The sequence below is a fragment of the Nothobranchius furzeri genome, chromosome 9 (genome assembly GCF_043380555.1).
Source record: "Nothobranchius furzeri strain GRZ-AD chromosome 9, NfurGRZ-RIMD1, whole genome shotgun sequence".
Classification (NCBI taxonomy): domain Eukaryota; kingdom Metazoa; phylum Chordata; class Actinopteri; order Cyprinodontiformes; family Nothobranchiidae; genus Nothobranchius; species Nothobranchius furzeri.
Genome location: NC_091749.1, coordinates 62,728,542 through 62,750,514, shown reverse-complemented (window position 1 = coordinate 62,750,514; position 21,973 = coordinate 62,728,542). Strand labels below are relative to the sequence as shown.

Here is a 21,973-nt window from a genome sequence, read left to right as displayed (position 1 = left end):
CCTCTCGCTCCTCTAGCCAACAAAATGGAGCTAAAACACATTGTTTTACAATCATTATGCTCACATTATGTTGTGTTTTTTCATATATTTATATCAGTTCATTTTGCATTCAGCCCTACGGGACGGGTTGGGCTTATCAAAACTAAAAAAAGACATATTTCCTATATTATATCACAGTACATGATAAGACAATCACTTTTATGCATTTCTGAAAAATCATACATAATTACTCCAGACAGCAGCTTCAACCTAATGTCTCGCTTCTAACTAACAGCAACAAGACGCTTTGTTCACTCTTCTTTCTTGGGTAAAAAATGCATTAGTGTGTTATCGCCACAAGTAAATGGACTCGGTAATGCTAACGGTTAGCTTCTACTAGCTGAGATGCGCTCTGGCCACAAAATCAACACAAACGTCCGTTATCATGAGCCAAGGTAGGCGAGGCCATGAAAGCAAATTTTCCCTTCGACGTAGAAGAGTCTGGCTTCTTCTGACCTGATCGTTTTCCTGTACGTTTTCTTTTTGCAGCTAATGCAGGTGATGGGGGAAACCTGCCTCCATCCTCCGCGGCACTTGTCATTATGTTTCTGATAGCTCCTGATTAGATTATTTATAGGGATGCACAATATATCGGCATCAATATTGGTATCGGCACATGTTAGTCATTTTTCAACATATCGGTATTGGTCCGATAAATGAAACTGGGCCATAGTAACAACCAATGTTTTTTCCATCTTGTTTCCATTTGTTTATCTGTTTCAGAGGGTGACGGGGGGTGATGTGTATTTGTTTAGTCATGTGTGTAGCGTCCAAAAGGCTAAAGTTTCTTCTACATATTGATCAACATAATAACCTTGCATCTACAGAAATCAATCCACTTTCTAGGTGACCTTCTAAATCCAGAAGTTTCTGCTCAGCGCGTGTTGACATTCCATGAAGACAAAACATTCAAACAAACATTCTCACCCAAGGTTCTTGCACTCACTGTGTGAACGCCAGACGTCAACATTCTTCTCTCTGAATAAGTGAATAATCGTATTTGATGAATGAACAAGATGTTTAAATGAAATGTTTGAATAATCTGTGCTTAAACCAATGATGGCTTTAAAATGAATATTGTTCTTACAATGGTCCATTTATATCACAAATCACTATGTGTTTGATTTAACAAGTTAATCATTGTTTACACTCCTATACATCACAATAAGATACATATTGAGGTTAAAAACATCTCTGTATCTGAAGGAAGGCGTGGCTTTCTGAGGACTGTTGGTAAATACTCAGAAACGTGTCAAATTCTGATTGGCCAAACTTGGCCTGAAATCATAACAAAGATGTTTAATACAACAAGAATTACTTCCTGAGTAATTCAGTTACCAGCTAAGCCCCCAATTTGGCCAAATCAGGAAAGAAGCCTCTTTTGCAACCATCACCTTTGACCTTAAGTCAAAACCTTTCTGCGATGCTGCGATTACAGACACAACAGCTCCTTCCAGAGCTACTTCACACCTAATCTGCTGACCCCGGGTTGCATCTCCTGGCCGGGGAAGCTGAACTCAGAGGAGGCTACTAATCTCTGACTATCTTGGTTTCGACATCCGGTGACCTCACCACTCTGGCCGTAACCCTCCAGACTGCTGGGAGCAACTCATACAAGGGTATCGTAATGGGCTTGACACACGGGAGGCGACATCGCCTCTCCATTCATTTTCAATGAGACATGCGTGACAAAGCGATAATCGCGGGTCTCCCTCCTACCAAGCGAAATGTGAAAAACGTGCGTGTGAAAGTTTGCGCTTGTGCACGTGTCGTGCACAGGCAACCCAGCGACGCAATCCCAGAAAGTTGAAACATTTTCAACTTTTCATCGCTGTCGCTCGGACGAGGAACAATCAACAGAGCTTTCATTCACTGACCAATGAGCGGACAGGATGCTCCGTACACCTCCGAGCAAACATGAAGGAGAAGTTGATTATTATTATGTTTTATAAAGTAAAATCAGAAGTAAGATTTCACACAACTCTAACAGCACCTTGTGAAACATCATATCTACCACTTTATTAACTCTGAACCGCTTAAATAACCTTAATTCCCTCCAACCTCACACAGCCAAACAAAACGACGAAAGTTTCGATTTCGCCATGGAACAGAACGCGTAGACGGCTTTGCCGCTGGCCGCTGCCGCGGATCGCCTCCCGTGTGACAGGTAATAAAAGCGACAGAGACAAATTTCGCTGATCGCGGTCGTTTGTCGCCTCCCGTGTGTTGAGCCCATAAGCCTGCATACTGGTGTCTGATGAGGTTTATAAATAAATAAACTTCAGTTTATAACAAACAACAAATTCTTTCACACCCAGATTTCACAATTTCTCTCAGATACAAAGAATGGTTGCTACAACATCTAGCTTCCGTTACATCACCTCACATCCACCACACCACAGCTCCTTATTCATATCTTGTCATGTATAAATTATTAGTTTAGGAAAAATAGTTAAATTCATTTTATAAACTGTATACTGACTCTGTCTGAATTAATACGAAGTGTGTTTACGGTCCCTGAAGAAGCAAAGAACCCTAGAATCTTCTGATTAAACATTCAAAGATCAATCAGATTGATATTTCATATTTCTATGGAATATCACATCTTATTGGTCATAATTAATATGTATTAATTGCTACATGTGACAGTGATTGTAATAATCTCAGAAGCGTAAATGAGTGTGGTGTGTGTGTACATGATAACGTAAATTCAACTTTAATAATTTTCATTCCATACAAATTCTGCCGATTTTGGAAGCATTAGTGTCGGTATATCGGTATCAGTAAATATCGGTTATCGGCAGTGATATTAACCCTAACCCAAAAGTTTCATATCGGTGCATCACCAGTTATTTATATGCTACATACTGATCCTCAGAAATGAAACAAACCACTCACCAATTGTGAAATAAGCCGCTTCTGTTTTCCCCTCCCATTAATTTTCATTACTTTTGATTTTGCACTGTCTGTTGCATTCTGATTGCACTGTAGCTGAATATATGGTTACAGTACGGTGTGTTATTTAACTAAACGTTTACCTCAACAACAATAATAATGTGGTTTCTACTTTTCATTCCTGCTCGTTTGCACTGCTCAGCATCTCGGACTGTTACATTTAGGATTATAACTACTTTCTACATAGATGGTGTGTGTTCCTGTTCTTAGATTGTATATATGTTTTATATTGTACGCCTCTGTCAGCATGCCCCAGGGCAGCTGTGGCTACATTGTAGCTCATCACTATCTGTGTGTTTGTGTGTGTGTGTGTGTGTGTGTGTGTGTGTGTGTGTGTGTGTGTGTGTGTGTGTGTGTGTGTGTGTGTGTGTGTGTGTGTGTGTGTGTGTGTGTGTGTGTGTGTGTGTGTGAGAATGGATGAATGATACACTGTAGTGTAAAGCGCTTTGGAGTCCTTACTCTGAGAGGCGCTATACAAATGCGGGTCATTATCATTTACATTAGTGTATTATCTGTATCTGATGCACTAGTCAAAGATTAGCAGCTTAAATGTAGTTTAAACACAATGACAAAGGTGATTCTGATTGGGGCTTGAAGACATTTTTCATCTGCAGCATGCATCTGCAAGTCAGAGTGACCAATCATATTTCAGAGAGAACCATTACACCGTTTCCCAGTGAACGAGACCTTTAAATAGGGTTAGAGATTAAAATCTTTGTATTTTGTTTACTAGATATTTTATCTGGTCCTGTCTGCTCAGACTCATACGACATATGGGGGAGTTACTATATATTTGGATTGCTGCTTGTTTATGTCATCAGTTTGGTGTCAGTCTTGGTAAACCTTTTTTCTTCTCGCATGTTTCTAACCAACCGCAACTATCTGCTCGTTTCAAACAGGTGTATGAGACGCCGTTCTTTGTGGCCGTGGATCATGCTAAGAAGAAAGTTGTCATCAGTATCAGGGGGACCCTCTCTCCAAAGGTGATTTACATGCTTCTTCTCACCCTCCCACCTAAACGCTAGCACCTTCAGAGCAGGTGAACTTCTCACGGTTCACTTCATTGTTCTCAAACTCCTACGCCCTTTATGCAAAGAACAAGAGCGTGACTGTCCACTCTCAGAGAGATCTGTCCTTTAACTCTTACTGTATGTTAGCATTTGAGAAGATGTCTGTAGCATTTTGGGCTCGAACTGAAGCGGAGGTTCGGAGATTCACAGCGGTTTTACTGCATGTGTACTATCGCTCTAAAAACTCAAAGCAGAGTCAAATATTTATCTGCAACTTATTAATGATGTGTATTGTGATTATTAAAGTACTTGTCTTATTGTTACTCCTATCATTTGATAATCTTAATTAAGATTTATAATGTCTGAATAATTCATGTACAGGTGATCCCTCGTTTATCGCGGTAGATGCGTTCCAGACCTGGCCGCGATAGTTGAAAATCCGCGAAGTAGGGACACCATATTTACAGTACAGTACTATATTGAATTATCGTATGATCACATTCTCTTTTTGTGGGTAAAACTCAAGAAAAAAAATGTTTACTTGGTTTTTTTATAGTTTTATTACAAAAAGTGCATTTTATGATGGAATTGATGAAAAAAAAACAAGAATTTCTTGATATTTTGCATAGAAAAATGCCGCGAATCGGTGAAAAATACCGCGAATCGGCGAATTTCCCTTGAATAAGGCTCCAAAGAAAAAATCTGCGAAGTCGTGAATCCGCGATAAACGAACCGCGAAGTAGCGAGGGATCACTGTAGTGTATTATCTTTCCAGAAAGATTCCATAGAGAGAGTTTATTTGATTAATTTGCCTTGCTGCTTTGATTAAATGAGATGTTCTTGTGATTTCTCTTGTTTCTTTTTGTGCTGGCTTTGTAGTTTAAATTTGTTTTGTCCGCATCAGGATGCTCTGACTGATCTGACAGGAGACTCTGAGCGTTTGCCTGTGGAGGAGCAGCAGGGCTCCTGGCTCGGCCACAAGGTGAGAGAGACTCAACAACTCCCCTCTCCAAAGTGTCTTCCTTTTTTTTTCAATTCCTCATTTTCCATGTCAAATATTACCAGTGGAGTTTCTCTTATGATGGATGACCTGCTGTCCTTATTTCCTTCCCTGCCATTACCCTTTTCACCACTGAATCTCCTCCTCCTTCTCTCCAGGGAATGGTTTACTCAGCAGAATACATTAAGAAGAAATTGGAGCAGGAAATGATCTTGTCACAAGCGTTTGGAAGAGACTTGGTACGTGACTCAGCATACCGAGTAAAGAATGGCTGTATGGTGTATTCAAAATTTGCATTGTGATCAACCACAGTTTAAGGATTTCCCTCTTTAAGTCTCGTTTAAAGACTCATTTTTATTTGATTGTGTTTTAGCGCTAGGGTTCTTTGAATTGCCCTGACATTATGGTTTTAATTCTTCTTCTTTTTAACCCAGATGCTTGATTTTATTTTGTCCACCATTTTGTTTTTGATCGATTAGTCTTATTCCGTTATCTCTCTTTATTTGTAATATTGTTTGCATGATATTTTATGGTTTTATGTTTTTATCTTGCTTTTATGCCCATGTACTGGGAATGTTTTTCTTATGATGATGCTGTTCAGCGCCTTGGGCTTCCGATAACGTTGTGGAAGGTGCTCTACAAATAAAATTTGATTCATTGATTGATTGATTGAAGGAGTTCCCTCGATTTGTAAAATTTCCATAATCTGAAGTAGAGGTCGACCGATATTGGTTTTTCTACTGCCGATACAGATGCCCATATGTAGGAGATGTGGTCAGCCGATGGCCGATATGTACTGCTGATTTTCATGGCCTATATCCAGACGTTTTCCACCTTATTTTCATACTAAAATGTCACTTAACATATCATTTCTGAAGCAGAATCAGTTTTTGAATTCTGAATTTAACTAACTGTTCAGTCTTAACTTTGTGCACTGCTCAGGGTTAAAGTCAGACACCTAAATAAAGTGTGAGTATTTATTATGCAGATTTTATTAGTGATTGTAAAATTTAAATCAAATTCTGCAACAGCACAGAGCTGCCTGAGGATGCACCTGACTTTAAATCGGCTTTACCGACGACAAATATCGGCCGACGCGGATATATGAAAAAAACGTCAAATATCGGCTGACCAATATATCGGTCTACCCCCTAATCTGAAGCTTGGAGTAAAGAAGAAGCTGCTTGTAAAGGTGACTATAATCAGTAGGAGCGTTTGTGAGTGTAATGATTCTGACTGTAATCCCACAGAGTAAAGGTACCATGCACTACGAGCTGGTGATAGTGGGACATTCTCTTGGTGCAGGCACAGCTGCTATTCTGTCCTTCCTGCTCAGACCTCAGTACCCCACTCTTCATTGCTACTCTTATTCTCCACCTGGTGGCCTTCTCAGGTAAGTCTTTTGAGCAGAAATTAAAAAGAGCTTGAAAAAGTTATTTTCTTGTTGAATGGATAAAAAAATCATTGCGTTTGTTAACGAATCTCATGCATATTTATCTAAAGTTTGAGTTTTTTATACCAGTCTTTTCTCTAAGTAGACAACCGATCACGATTTCCCTTTCGAGGCGTGTATTTCCTAACAAATTGAAAATATTTCCTTAAGCACTTATATTTATATTTCCTAGCACTGATTCTTCTTATTTAAGCCTTCTGAATTAATAATAATAATGTTTGTTTGTTTTAAATGCTATGTGTAAGTGTTGGCAGAGAACAGTTTTTCCCTCTTGGCTCACACCTTTGACACACTTCACACATCCTGTTCACATTCTTCAAGTTTGTCGTGATTTTTGTTTTTATAACTCAGTGAGGATGCCATGGAGTACTCCAAAGAGTTTGTAACTGCTGTGGTATTAGGAAAAGACCTAGTGCCAAGGTATTCCTTTTACCGTATCCAGTAAACTGTGGATGGTCTTGAGTTTTCTGATGTATTACTACAATAACATTTGGTTTATTGCAGGCTCGGCCTTTCACAGCTGGAGGGTTTCCGACGACACCTTTTGGAGGTCTTGCAGAAAAGTAACAAGCCAAAGGTGGCTGGAAATATTTGGCATTTACTGATCCTTTGTTATTTGGTGCATTTTTAAGAATAAATAGTTCTAACACCTTTTTTCTTCAGTGGAGGATTATTGCAGGCGGTACCAAATGCATTCCCAAATCAGAGCTTCCAGTAGAAGATGACGATCCTCAGTCGCAGCCGGCAGCTCCCCCCAGCAGCCGCCTGTGGCTTCACCCCAGTGACCTCAGCATCGCCTTGTCAGCCTCCACACCTCTCTATCCTCCTGGCAGGATCATCCACGTGGTGCACAACCACCCACCAGAGACGTGGTGAGAAAACAGAGTTGTTACAATATGGACACATTACAGCATAGTGCACTTTCTGTTGGGGCTGCACGATAGTAGGAACATGCGATGCGCGGTAACCATGATTAATATTACGACAACGAAATGACTTGCAATAACTAAACACTTAAATCTGCAGTGTTTGTCTTTCATCGCTGTGTATATATATACTTTATACACACCACTCCATCCTCTGTCATTATTAATGCAGTAACAAAATGGAATTATGCAAGATGACAGTACAAAATTAGCATAATCTGTTTTAATATTTTTGTACAAAATAATCATCAATAGGATATGTTTACTCTCATAGCCATTAAGACGCTTACCGACCGCGCTGTGCACCCTGGCCCAGCTGTTCAATTCGGTGGCTCTCAGCTCATTGTATTCATTGGTATCATAGCTGTAGCCAAACAACGTGCAAGTGCCTCTGTTATTTCCTTATGCCGCTTGGATGGTTTCTCGTAAAGAGTCCCATCCACAAAACTCTGACCGATGGGCATCTGGTGGACTGTTGAGCTCTTACTTGTCCTAACATCAGAGACTTTGGGTTTGCAAACGCGAGCTGTCTGGAGCCCAGTATATAGATCTGTATGGTTGCGTTGGAGGGGACAACAGAGATTTGTCGTGTTTCCCCTGACGTGTTTGGCATGTCTTGCTAAGTACCTGGGTTTCTCGAACGTCTTTCTTGCAACCAAAATATCTTGTAATAAGAGACATGCTGTTTTAAACACGAGTTATTTCTTTTTCCGCACACGTCTCACCCTCAGTCATTGCATCTCTAAGCTAACTCAGGTGTTTACTAGCCATCCAAGCTAAGTGCCGTCCGCCTAGGGGGCGCGCATCTAACCTGTAAGAACCCACCAGATTAGCCAAATGGGTGAAGGGCTCTATTTGATTTGTCAAAAACATCATGCTTCCGTTTGATTGGCTAAATGCATTATGTGTAGCAAACATTTGAGCTGACCATTCTTTGCGTCTTTTATTTTATTTTATTTTTCCTGTTCTTTTTGGTGTGCCTGTTGCGTATGCCGATATCGTGATGACGATACATTTGTGAAGTATTGTGCAGCCCTACTTTCTGTGCACTTTAGAAGAATTTTCAGACGCCGATGGCACTCTTGAATTCAGTGCTGATGGTTGTTAAAATAGGTTTTGACTTTCGTGGCGTAGAAAACCGACAGCCAAGTGAAGGAAGGTGTGAAAGTGCTTACTAAAGGATTTCCAGTGAGTCACTCAGACCTCTCGGGTGCTGTCTGAACACTTTGAGGTCTTGTAATCAGTTTGTAGTGTTGTAGTCCTTCTGTGTTTTCTAGCAAGTTGTTGCTTTCTGTCACTGACAGCTAGAGTTTTATGCTGAAACAAAGATTGGAGCAGATTTTGATGAATACGATAAAATATGAAAATAATAATAATAAATTGCGTGGTCATCGGGGGCATTTCCTGTGGAGTGGCAGTCCCAATTTTTTAAAAGGGGGCCAGAGGGTGTGTTCCAACTATAGGGGGGTCACACTCCTCAGCCTCACGGGAAAGGTCTACTCCAGGGTCCGGTCGATAGCAGAACCTCAGATAGAGGAGGAGCAATGTGGTTTTCGTCTTGGCCGTGGAACTGTGGACCAGCTCTTTACCCTTGCTAGGGTGATGGAGGGGTCATGGGAGTTTGCCCTACCAATCCACGTGTTTTGTGGATTTGGAGAAGGCTTATGACCGTGTCCCCAGAGGCACCCTGTGGAGGGCGCTCCAGGAGTATGGGGTGGGTGGTCTTTTGTTAAGGGCCATTCAGTCCCTTTACCAGAGGAGTGTGAGTTTGGTCCGCATAGCCGGTAGTAAGTCTGACCTGTTCCCGGTAAGGGTTGGACTCTGCCAGGGCTGGCCCTTGTCACCGGTCCTGTTCATAACGTTTATGGACAGAATTTCTAGGCGCAGCCGTGGTGTTAAGGGTGTGGTGTTTGGTGGCAGGAGAATCTCATCTCTGCTTCATGCGGATGATGTGGTCCTCCTAGCTTCATCAGGCTCTGACCTACAGCTGTTGCTGGGGCGGTTCGCCGACGAGTGCGAAGCAGCTGGGATGAGGATCGGCACCTCCAAGTCTGAGACCATGGCTCTCGACCGGAAAAGGGCGGCTTGCCAACTCCGGGTCGGGGGAGAGGTCCTGCCTCAAGTGGAGAAGTTCAAGTATCTCGGGTCTTGTTCTCGAGTGAGGGAAGGAGGGAGCGGGAGATCGACAGGCGGGTTGTGGCAGTGTCTGCAGTGATGCGGACGCTGAACCGGTATGTTGTGAAGAGGGAGCTGAGCCAGAAAGCAATGCTCTCGATTTACCAGTCCATCTACGTCCCAATCCTCACCTATGATCATGAGCTTTGGGTAATGACCAAAAGAACAATATCGTGGATACAAGTGGCCAAAATGAGTTTTCTCCGTGGGGTGGCTGGGCTCAGCCTTAGGGATAGGGTGAGGAGCTCGGACATTCAGGAGAGACTCGGAGTAAAGCCGCTGCTCCTCCATGTCGAGAGGAGTCAGTTCAGGTGATTTGGGAATCTTGTTAGGATGCCTTCTGAATGCCTCCCCAGGGAGGTGTTTCAGGCATGTCCTTGCTGGCAGGAGGGCCCCCTGGTCGACCCAGGACACGTTGGAGAAAGTACATCTCTGAACTGGCCCAGGAACGCCTTGGGGTCCAACCGGAGGAGCTGGTGGAGGTAGCCAGGGAGAGGACGGTCTGGAACTCCCTAGTTGGGATGCTGCAAGACGAGATGATAAAATATTAGATAACGTAATAAAGCTCGAATGTCACACGTTAGACAAGCTTCTCTCAGGTTCTGCTGTGATTGACAGAGTGTGTGTGTCTCTTCAGCTGTGGCCAGGAAGAGCCAACCTACTCAGCTCTGTGGGGGGATAACAAGGCGTTCAATGAGGTCATCATATCACCCGCCATGCTGAACGAGCACATGCCCCACATGGTGATGAAGGGTCTGAACAAGGTCTGTATTATCTGTGTGTGTACATAGATCTGGTGTTTTTAATTCATTTTGAGGGGAGCTTTTGAAATAACAGGACTAAAGGATGTTAAATTAACTCTTAAATGTAAAGAATTCATACGTATCATACTAGTAGATGAGTGAGAGAAAGCACAACAGTAGCCTAGCATCTAAATGATGCTATATATGTTTTTTTTGGTTTTTTTTTTTTTTTTTTTTTTGCAAATCCTTGATTTTTGCATTATGATGCAACAAAACAAAGACATAGTTAATGGCAGTTAATACACATTTATATTCAGTCTTTAAATCGTGCTTCACATGACTGAATGCTGAACTGTCACAGAATTATTAAACCACTCTGTCAAAGCCAAAATCAAATAAGTGCAGATAGGTAGGATTTTTAGGATGTCAGCAAGTGGTTGAAAGAAGAAAAAACACTTTACATTTAATCTTTATATTTGAGTCTCTGCATGTGACACATTCCTAACCCACATTTCAACGTATCTCATGGTTTGTTTCTGTCTCAAAGTGCATGGGAACTGTTGATCTATGGTGGGCTGACGGTTTTCTCTGGTTCTTCTAGGACACTGAACACCTGTTTTGATGAAGGGCCGTGTGTGTGTGTGTGTGTGTGCGTGTGCGTGTGCGTGTGTGCGTGCGTGCGTGCGTGCGTGTGTGTGCATGGGAAGGATCCACTTTGGGGTTTGCACTTTTAGTGGCTTTAGAATTGTCTGTATACTTTCTGACGTTTTGTGAGTGTGTGTGTGTGTGTGTGTAGTTGTGTGATGTGAATAGTTTGTAGTGTGATGCCTCTGATGTTTTGACAGGTACTGGAAGAAATTGAGCATGAAAACTTGGACCCAGAGGAGCTGGGACTGAGTCAGCCAACCTGCAGCGTCCCAGTGTTTAAAACTCCACAAAGAGAGCTAAACCCCAGTGCTGCCCCTGATCCCACCCACAAACACTCGTCTTACACTTCCCTCTCGGAACCCGAGGCTGTCTCAGTCCCTCTGAGGGTTGTTGCTTCTATTTCTTTTCCAGATGTTCGTGCCATGCCTCCAGCTCCTCTACCATACCGCACCTCCGTCTCTCATCCGTGTTTGGTGTCTGTCTCCTCTCAGTCTAACATCTTTTCACACTCTCACGCAGAAGCACTTCCAGCTGAAAATTATTCACACGTTCCAACACGAACCAAGTCTGAATCTTGCATTTTTCACTCTCGTGAAGTAGCTGCTCCTTTTTTTGTTGAGTCCAACTTTACTCATCACCTCTGAAGATCTCATATGGATCTTTGAATAATCAGGAAGTTGGTAGTTTGCAGGTAGTGAACAGTTTGTCTGATTCTGTCTTGTAAAGGTAAACAACTAATGTAAAGTTCAGATACAGAAACCTATTGACCATGGTTAGGTTAACCTTTAACAACATTTTTTAAATGGATCATGGAGAGGATGGAGAGACTTTGCTGTTTCTTTCATTCAAACTGTTAAAAGACAAAGCAGCTTGACTGGTTAACCAATTTAGGGAAAACTTCCCAAGATCCCTCTCTTGTTTCTAAACTGGCATAATTGCATTTTCCACATGAGCCATTGGGTAGATGCATCAAGTTCCAGTAACTTCATTGGTGACGGTTAAACGTCTCAAGAAAAAGAGGAAGAGATGAAAATGAATACAATGAATTGATCCAGCAAGTTTGAGCTTGTCATATGAAACCACAAGCTGATGAGGTGAATTTTATTGAATAATAAGTTCTGGGTTACAACGCCCATTTAAAGTGTATGTGATCTGGTGGTATGGAACCTCACTTGGGTCAAAAAGTGTGTTTTTTTAACCAACCTTTGATCTTTTTTCTGTTCTTTTTGTGCCACAGCACATTTGGCCACACGCCTTTGGCATAAGATTCCCAACTCTGCTTCTCAACCTAACAACTTTTTTTTTTTGCATTTGAAATGTTTCCATAGTAACCTGCCATCTTGCACACTAACTGCTCTTTCTTCCTGCTTGACTGGGTTTTTCAGGAGCTGCAGATTTTTCTATTTTCTCTTTCTGCTTTTCAAAAGCCTTCATTCATCTATTTCTCAGTGTTGATTCCTCAAAGAAGCTGCCAATTATTAGCAGCTGAAGAGGTAACGAGGGGAAAAGAATATGGAAATCTGGAACACTCAGATCTGCTACACTGACAGCTTTAAAAATCTTTAACAAATTATTTTTACTGACTTGATGTAGCAGAGAGCTGTCAGACCTGCATATGCTGAAAACTGGAAATATGTTTTTGATTCTACTCAGATTCAAACACGTTGTTACGCCAAACTTCATATGTGCACCAGTTTTATTTATTTATCATCCTTTTAGACTCCGTATGACTTTGGTTACAAAATATTTGCTTACTTACAATTATCACGTTCGCATGCACCAAATAGCCTCATCAGACCCATTAACTTGTTTTTATTTCTTATCTCTTACCACCTGCATGACAAAAAATAATAAACATTTTTTATTTCATTTGAACTTCCCAATGGTCATTAGATTTTCAGTTTCTGTTGACTTTTCTTTTAGCTCCAATAATCCATGTCACTGGCACGTATGTTTTTAACATGTTTATTTGTTCATAAAAGATTTTGTTAATAATGTGCGTTTTTCATTCAGTAAAATTAAATAAGTATTTATTACAGGATGCTGATGTGATCTAGCCTGGCAAGCCATCCTCCTTCTGCAAGTACAGAGAGGAAGTATTTGAACACTACGATTCCAACAATGTGATTTCCTGAATTTCTTAAAATGCTTTTAAGTAGGAGAACTTGCAAAATTGCAGGGTGTTCAAATACTTGTGTTTCTCTCTGTATATATTCCGTCCGTGACCCATTGAAACAACCCAGCCGAGAGGCTGAAGCTACGGCTGTTTTTCAAGCTGTCTGCACGCAGTTGGACAGCGCCACGACCAGTCGGAGCAACGGACAACTTGACACATTGGTCCAATCCCAATACTCGCTATTGCACCCTTGCACACTTCAATTGCACTTTCCAGGCCCGGAGTGCGTAGGGTGTCCTGATCCTCAAGTGTGGAAGTTGACCACGCCCCTTTTGCACCCTTGATTCCCACTTCGCTTTGGTCATATTACCCACAATCTATTGCTGCGTGGGAATTTTGAGAAGAAGGCAGAAAGCTCAAATGCCTTTTCTAGAAATATGTATTTTCGCACGATAGAAGTTCATTTTAAGATGATAAATGCAACGCAAAGGTCACTGTCCCAATTTGGCAATTGCACACTTGTGTACTACACACTCAAAGCCTTACTGCGCATTTCCTTCAAGGGCAGTTCGCGGAAGACCGTAGGGTGCAGTGCGAGTATTGGGATTGGCCATTCATTGCTTTGGCAATCAGTCAATGTGGCAGTCCACAATACAGTTAAAGAAGAAGCAAATACATCCGTTTTTTAAATAAATGAATGTCTGCTCACGTCTCAAAGAAAGTCCCATGTCTAAATAGTCCAAAGCTGATGCCAAAGCCATTTCAAACAAGCCCTGTTCCTGAGCCAACACCATCTTTGTAATTTCGCTCTGTTGCAACTTTAGTGCAAAACCCACCCAAGAAATGTAGAGCACTGATTGGCAAGACACAAAACTGTTTGGGTCAATGGTAGACCTGCTGAAGGAGTGTGGCTAGATCGACCTGGAGAGCAAAATCTTTTGCTACTGCTACGGTTTGTCTAGATTTGTAGGGTAGAAGTGATCTGTTACTATATCAGTTAACAAACTATTTCCATCCATCCATCTATTTTTGTCTGCTTATCCAGGGTTGGGTTGCAGGGGCAGCAGCCTAAGCATAGAGGCCCAGACCTCCCTCTCCCCAGCCTCTTGGGCCAGCGTGTCCTGTGTTATCGTTTGTCTGCTTTCATTTGGATGCCCAGGAGGCATCCTAACCAGATGCTGGAGCCACCTGAACTGGCTCCTCTCAATGCACACTCAATATATGTTTTTTTTTTATTTTAAAAAAAGAGTTTTCATGAGCATTCTAAGCTGATTTAGTTGTCCAGTAGTTTGTTCTCATATGATATAGATCTTGTGTAGTTCTTTAAGCATCCTAACTCTGTTGTGGGTGTTTCATGCCAGAGTAGGTGTAAACTCAATATTCAGTTGCTTTTACTGTTTTGTACTTTTGCTGTTCATTCAAAATTATGACTAGAAACTTGGAAGCTTTTATTTTTTTATTCTCCTATTTCAACAATACCTCACACCAATTTGATGTCTGAAAAATACATGGTGAGGATGCATTCCCAAACTCAGGGCATCCGCGGGTCCTTAAAAAGTCTTAAATTAGCGTTTTCCAAATTTAAGGCCTTAAAAATCCTTAAAAATGACAAATAATCCTTAAATACAGTTTCCAAAGGTCTTAAATTACTAAAGACCCAATAAACAAGATTCTTTTATTTCTATAAAAATTTTGTGAATTTGTAGTTAGTGTTCAGCATTTTTTGTGTACGATGTTGCCATAAACGGAACCGTACACATTCAGTTGGTTGTGAAAGGGGGCTACTTTTAGATGAGCACATTAGCTGGTTAAGCTAGTGGGAGCTTGCACCATGGGGAAGTGCAACATTAATGGTAACTGGATGGCTAATCCCACGTTTCGCGACGTGGTTGGCACCGGTTCCAGGCAATAGCTGGAAATTATAGCTTAAATTAAAATATTAAAAGTTGCTTAAATTTGGTCAAAGTGGTCTTAAAAAAGGTCTTAAAAAGTATTAAATTTGGCTCCCTTAAACCTGCAGATACCCTGCAAACTGCTAGCCTACTTTTAGCTATCCAGCAAGGATATAAGTGAAATGTGGGAATTTATAGTTTTGTTTTTTTGAGAAAAACGTGCCCCTGCATTTTTTTATTACAAGTTGAACCAGCGTCTAGTTTTCTCCAATGTTTTAACAAAGAAACAAAACTCATTTAGCATCGTTTTAGTGCTTCAGTTAGAACCCATTTTAATGGATCAGTTTGTTTTTCCCTCCGGTTACAACTGATCCCTCCCTCCCATTTGTATTAAACTGTTCCGTCGACTTTCAAAACCGATGCAGGTCCACGGTGGTGCCCTCAGGCTTCTGCCAAACTTTTTTTCTTTAATCTCTGAAGTCATGTGCCTGAGTATACCTTTGTGCTTGTGACAGGTGCTGGAGAACTACAATAAAGGGAAAACGGCCTTGTTGTCAGCAGCCAAGATCATGGTGAGCCCAACAGAGGTAGACCTGAACCCAGAGTCTTTGTTTGTGGATGCATCGACGGCCTCTCAGCAGCCGACACCCGCAACCCACCATCGCAGGAACAGCAGTGTTCGGTTAGTACGCCTGGCACTGCTGTGGGTGTGTTTGAGCCTTTGGCGATATATTAATCAGTGTGATCTTCTGTTTAGTCAGTTTCCACTCTTAGCATGTAATGGCTGAAGCATCGTTCGAGACTAGGTTTAACCTTTATTTCATTTAAATGCAAAGTCCATAGACTGCTACTAATTGTTACTCTATTGTTTTCTCAAAACCACTGTTTGTCTGTTCTGATTTGTTTTGAAAAATTAAAAAAAAAAGACAAAAAACCTTGTTACGGTAAGCAAAGCATGCCAGTACTAATACTGCATAATACGATTCCTTCTCTCATGCACGCCTGCACGCTGTCTAACCACAGAGCAGTTGTAACGTATTCAATTCTCACCTCGCCCTCTCTGGTCTAGCTCTTGTGCAAAGTTGATGTGAAGTCCTGGTCAAATACTGTTTTAGATGCTAAAACCAGAGTATACATTCACTACTGGGTTATAGTCAATGGATGTGTGTCATTATGCTAACGTGCCTACTTGTTCGCCTCACTCCAAGCAAGGTGAGGAAAAATTGTGAGGATGGGTAAAGTTTTCTTCAAGATCTTCCACAAACCATCTTGGCTCATCTAAGTGCATTTAAGGAGTTGGGATTAGGAGATCCAGTCATTGATGACTGGAAGATCACTCATGGAAGCACGAGTTAGCAAAATGATGAGCATCCTAACCCCTTAGTCCCCTGTCTCTTCTCTACTCTTTCATCATCAATATTGCAATGATCACGTAGTTTGCAGTATCTAGATGTAGTTTCTATACTAACACTTACCCCTTTTTTCCTTCTTTGACCCTCCGTAAGTTTTGACCCAATTTTCATGTCTGTCTTGTATTTTTTTAATCCCCTCTTCCCGTCTTTTTTCCTGTCGTTACTTTCCAACCCACTCTTCTCCTCCTGTAGTTCCGGTGCCCAGTCGGAAATATCTCTGGATGGTTTCTCTGAGTGCCCTCCTCCCCCAGTGCCTGTAGTACTGCGTGGGGCACGGGAGCGCCTGGCAGTGGAGCTGAGAGACCGCAAGGCACCGCTGGCCATCATGGAGAGCCTCTCAGACGCAGAGTCTCTCTATAGTCTGGATTCCCGACGCTCCTCAGCTGCGTTGAGGGGTTCACCAATGCTGGGTAGCCTACCGTTCCCATTAGATGCCCCCATACCAGAGGAAAATCCATCTCTCAGCTCTCGCACTGAATTATTGGCTGCAGACTGCCTCTGCCCTGAAACACCAGAGCACCTGGGGGAGGTCGGACCCTTCTTAACCCCACTTGAGTCCAGATCCACTCCAGATTATCCCATGAGGCTGTCTCCTGCCACACCTCGCTACAGTGGACACCATTCCCCAGCCTTTTTGACCCAGAGTCTCTTGGCTCGTTCATCCAAACCAGAGTCCAACCCCTTGCCAACAGTGCTTCATGATGGGGACCAGATTCCTGGTGTCTACAGCCCTGGGAACTCTCCTAATGCTCCATTGAGCCCACAAGTTGGCTCAAGACGGTTAGGTGCAGAAACCACACTGGCAACTTCAAATCTTCCACCCCAGCTATCCAACGGGAACCCCAGCCAAGCAGTACTAGAGTTTGCTCAGTATTTAGACTCTCTGTTCAGACTGGACGGCAGCTGCTCACCACCCTTGGACCTGTCGGACGGGGAGTCTGAGTCTGGCCGGGGCTCTTTTGGCCAGGGTGAGTGTCTTGGAGATGGACAGCAGTTGGAAGACTCGCAGCTACTAGCCAGAGCAACGCTGGAGCCCAACCTCGTCCCCAAGCCTCCACGTACTTTTGCTGGGTCTGCTGACCCCTCCTCAGGCATATCCTTGTCACCCTCTTTCCCTCTCTCATCATCTGAGGAGCTAAATGACCTTTCCCCAAGCGAAGGTGCCCCACCAACCATTCACTCTCTACGAACATCAACTCCTTGTCACTGTCCTGAAGAGAACACTCTATCGTCATTGGTGTAACGTGCTCTGAAGACCTCTTTGTCACGTAGAGAGGGGCAGTTATCCAAATGTTGAAACATATCACAAAATACGCATGCAATGGAATACAGTCACTTATCAGAAAACCCGTGAAAGGAACTTGACTGGTCAACACGCAGATTCTATCCATTCTTCAGGTGTCTCCTTTGAACTTTTGGATGTTTTACACTACTGCAATGATGTTACCTCTCTGTGCATGCCAGAGGGCTGTGCTGCTTTAGAGTGTATATAAACAACTGTAGCTTCACAATGCCAGTTCACAACAACGACTCACCCACATGGAGACACAGCTACAAATCACGACCTTAAAATCTAAGGGGAGAAGCAGGAAATCAGAAATGTACACTGTAGAAACGGTTAGGATAGGCACATCATCTGAGCTGGCGTGATGTACCACTTCCTGCATCTTCATCAGCTCTGGAAACTTGTACAGCTTTGATTTTAATTTATTTTATACATTGCGAATGTGAAGATGGACATGTTTGTTTTTAAACCGACGTAAGAAGACGATAAGAGAAGTTCCTCAGGTCTACAAAGAACAGACTTTGAGAAAGAGAGTAAGTGTGCGATGTTGGTGAGAATACACGTGTCTTAAACTTTTAGTGATTGTGGGAAAAGTTATTACAGATGCCTATGGATGTTTTTGGAGTCTTTTGGTTACACTTTATAATGCATGAAGACTTTCTTTTTTAAATTAATTTATTCGTGAGGAGAACTTGTCACCAAGCCACTCAGATTTACATTTTGTTACTCTTGCACACATTAAATAGCTCAGTTTACCCCCTTTGCCAAAAAAGTTACATATTGTCTTGCCAAATGTATTTATAAGATGTGATTTTGTATATGTATATTGCTTTATTTAAACGCAGGCTCAGTTCAGTGTTTTCATTCTAATTATTCAGTCAGTTCTCATGCAGACTGTTACGCAGCAACAACACAGATAAGGTGTCATCCTGACATTTAAAAGCCACCGTGGCTTTCATTTCAGAAACACAACTTCTGCACATCGGGTGTGAACAAACAAGAAACTTGCTGATAACCTCCTAAATACTGTATATTTCTCTTAGAAGAGCTCTTGGCAACATGCACGCTTCATGAATTTCAAAGTAGCATGGCTGATGTAGAACAAGTCTTGTCATCAAGTCACAGTAAATCTGCTCTAACATCCGGAAATGGTCATAAACTCCAGCTTTTTAGAGCTTAATCAGATGCCCTCGTTGCAGCACAGAACCAAATTGTTTATTCTAAAAGTGTCTCAGGATGTTTTCTGTGATTCTGAAGGTGCTCTCAGTAGGTTTGGACATGAAGGTGTTTTTCTTCCCTTTAATCTGGCCCACCTCAGATGTTTTTTGGACTGAATGCACAGATGGGCTTGAACATAATGCCCATTTTTAAATACTCACGTGGAATTCAAGCTTCCATATCACTCCGGGTGTAACGGTTGCTCATATTTTGCATTATTTAGTACAGTAAATGTTTTGATCACCTTTAAAGATATATTTGATGGTATTATTATCCTTCTTGCTTCTGCAACAAATTGGTTTGATGTCGGTGTTTTTTTTACCTCCGTTTTCAGAACAGTGTGGGGATTTTTTTTTTTTCCCCCAAATGCAAGAAGATTTGAGCTTTTTTCTGTCTGAGTGGTATTTACCATAGCATGATGATGGTATTCCTTTTCCATACAAATTTGTCAAAGTGGCGATGTGTGCTGCACAGTTCCAGCCTTTTCACGGCGACCTTTGGTGCACAACCACCTTTACGCCTAGAGTCATGAGTTTTTGCACAAACTCTAATTGGAATACCATTTTCCAGCCAGTTTGCAGTCTGACACTTCATAGATCATGCTGCCAGTCCTTTAATGCTTGACCAGCAGTTTTCCTACCTTCAGTAGTTTTGCTTTCTGCTGGTCTCACACCAAACTGTGGATGGAAAGCTCAGATTATTTTTTTCCTACCATGATGTGTACAGCACTGTCTTTTATGTGTAATTATTTATGCAGATGTCTATGAAAAGATGCATTCCAAAAGGATCATGTAGACAACAACTATATAAAAATAAGACAATATCTTTGAGATAAAAATGCTTACATGTAGACGAGTTACAACTATTGGGAGATTTACAAATTGGTCGATACTGAAAGGAATAATTCAGTTATGTCTTGTCCATGTTAACCTGGTTTGCATCCCTTCCTTTCCTGCCCCACAACGAGAATGTATTGGACTCCTCTCCCTCACTGCCCTGCCTGTAATAAAATAAAATACAAATTAAAAGAGAAAAGTACAAGTTTCTGTCTTTTAAGCTGTTTTTTTTTTGTTTGTTTGTTTGTGTTTCTCATAGTGCACTTGTTGACTTCATCCTAAAGAGGTCTCCCATTTCGGAAAGGGATGCTAAGTAGGCAGCACTCATTTATAAAAGAAGCATTCACCCTGGAAAAGTTGGTGCTTCTGTTGATGTGATGTCATCAGTTTTAGAGGAGCCCAGTGCAGATATATTTTGAGTAAATTATGTCATGGGTTGTTCAGGCTTTTAGGTGCTGTGAACACTGAAGATGACTGTTGAGCATTATAGGAAGATGCAGCATAGACGAAGGAGATTCTGCTTCATTTTTAATCAGTGATGTAACTCAGATTGCACCTATCAGAGTACATTTACCAAAGTATCCACTGTAAAAAAATGTTTAGCTAGAAATAAAAGGCTGAACTCCTCGGCAAACCTCTAAAGTGAACATCTTAGGTGTGTTCTTGCTGTGTCTTTCTAAATCCATGCTTTCGTTCTTTTTTAAACACAGAAACAGTTTTGTTTACCTGTTTGTAGCTACAGTTTCGCCGACGGCTGCCGGCTTCTTCAGGCTGACGCTGATGGTGGCGCGTCACTTCCTTCTCCGTTTATCTGCGGGCAGCAGAGGACGTCGCCCTCTACTGCCCGCTCTCCCCTCTCCGACGATGCAGTCCCATGCGTGGTCCAGCGTGTAAACTCCGTCGTCCCTATTCATGGTCCCACATCCACGTCTCCGTGACCAACACTGCAAAAATAGTATAGAACTGGCAAAAGAACTAAAGGAAATTACAATAGAAGATAACGACAAACTCATCTCACATGACGTCACATCTCTGTTCACAAAAACACCAACCCAAAAAACCATAGACATAGTAGTTAACAGAATCAGACAAGACAAAACTTTACACAAAAGGACAAACCTCACAGCAGATGACATAGCACAACTGATAGGACTGGTAGCTAACTCCACTTACTTCACATACGACAACACAATATACAAACAACTGGAAGGCTTCGCCATGGGTAACCCGTTATCAGCCACCCTGTGCGAGTTTTTCATGGAAGACCTGGAACAAAAAGCCATAGCCACTGCCCCCCCAAACTGCAAAATAAAACTATGGAAACGCTACGTGGATGACATACTGGAAATCATACCAAAAGGTCAAACAGAAACACTAACACAACACTTGAACAATATTGACGACACGGGCAACATAAAATTCACTTATGAGTTAGAAACAGAAGGCAGCATAGCATTTATGGACATGAAAATCACCAGGCAGACCGACGGGACCCTTAACATAAACACATACAGGAAACCAACACACACAGACCAATATTTATTATGGACATCAGAACACCCCACCATACACAAAATGTCAGTAATCAGAACATTATATCACCGAGCAAACATAATAACAGAAGAGAGAGACCGTAAACAGGAGGACAAACACATACAACATGCTTTAAAGACCTGCAGATACCCGACATGGGCAATAAACAAAGGAAAACAACAAACAAAAACAGAAAGCAAAGAACAACCCAAAAAAAGAACCAGAAACCCAGAAAGACAAGAACCAAAACCAGTGATAACCCTACCATACATCAGAGGCATAACGGAAAAAATAAGAGCAACAATGAAAAAACACAACATAAACACACCAACAAAGCCATACACAACAGTTAGAAACAGACTAGTACACCCAAAAGACAAAATATCAGCTGGACAAAAATGTGGAGTCATCTACGAAATCCCATGCAAAATATGCAATAAAACATACATAGGAGAAACCGGACGCCAACTCAACACACGAACAATAGAACACAGAAAGGAGTGCGAGAAAGAGGCAAATCGAAAACACACAAGAGCAGCAAAAGAAGAAGCAGAAAGTACAATAAAAAAAGTCAGCCGTAACAGATCATTGCTTAAGAGAAAACCATATAATGGACTGGGACAGCACACGGATCATAACCACCGAACAACAAAAATACAAAAGATGGATCAAGGAAGCAATCGAGATAAGGAGACGTGGATGTGGGACCATGAACAGGGACGACGGAGTTTA

The 21,973-nt window shown here is 41.8% G+C and overlaps 1 protein-coding gene across 4 annotated transcripts in view; it reads left to right on the top strand.

The window, feature by feature from the left end:
* dagla (diacylglycerol lipase, alpha) overlaps window positions 1–17,812 on the top strand; it is a 52,092-nt gene extending 34,280 nt beyond the window's left edge. For 2 of the 4 annotated variants that reach the window (XM_015953128.3, XM_070555027.1), the window contains exons 11-21: window positions 3,894–3,977; window positions 4,909–4,986; window positions 5,163–5,243; window positions 6,255–6,397; window positions 6,809–6,877; window positions 6,962–7,034; window positions 7,121–7,329; window positions 10,196–10,322; window positions 15,473–15,639; window positions 15,884–15,901; window positions 16,562–17,812. In XM_015953128.3, coding sequence (XP_015808614.3) covers window positions 3,894–3,977; window positions 4,909–4,986; window positions 5,163–5,243; window positions 6,255–6,397; window positions 6,809–6,877; window positions 6,962–7,034; window positions 7,121–7,329; window positions 10,196–10,322; window positions 15,473–15,639; window positions 15,884–15,901; window positions 16,562–17,612 — 2,100 coding nt within the window. In that variant the 3' untranslated portion in view covers window positions 17,613–17,812. The remainder of the gene's footprint in view (window positions 1–3,893; window positions 3,978–4,908; window positions 4,987–5,162; window positions 5,244–6,254; window positions 6,398–6,808; window positions 6,878–6,961; window positions 7,035–7,120; window positions 7,330–10,195; window positions 10,323–15,472; window positions 15,640–15,883; window positions 15,902–16,561) is intronic. The other 2 variants (XM_015953130.3, XM_070555028.1) reach the window with 1 other exon arrangement.
* Window positions 17,813–21,973: the final 4,161 nt, after the last annotated feature.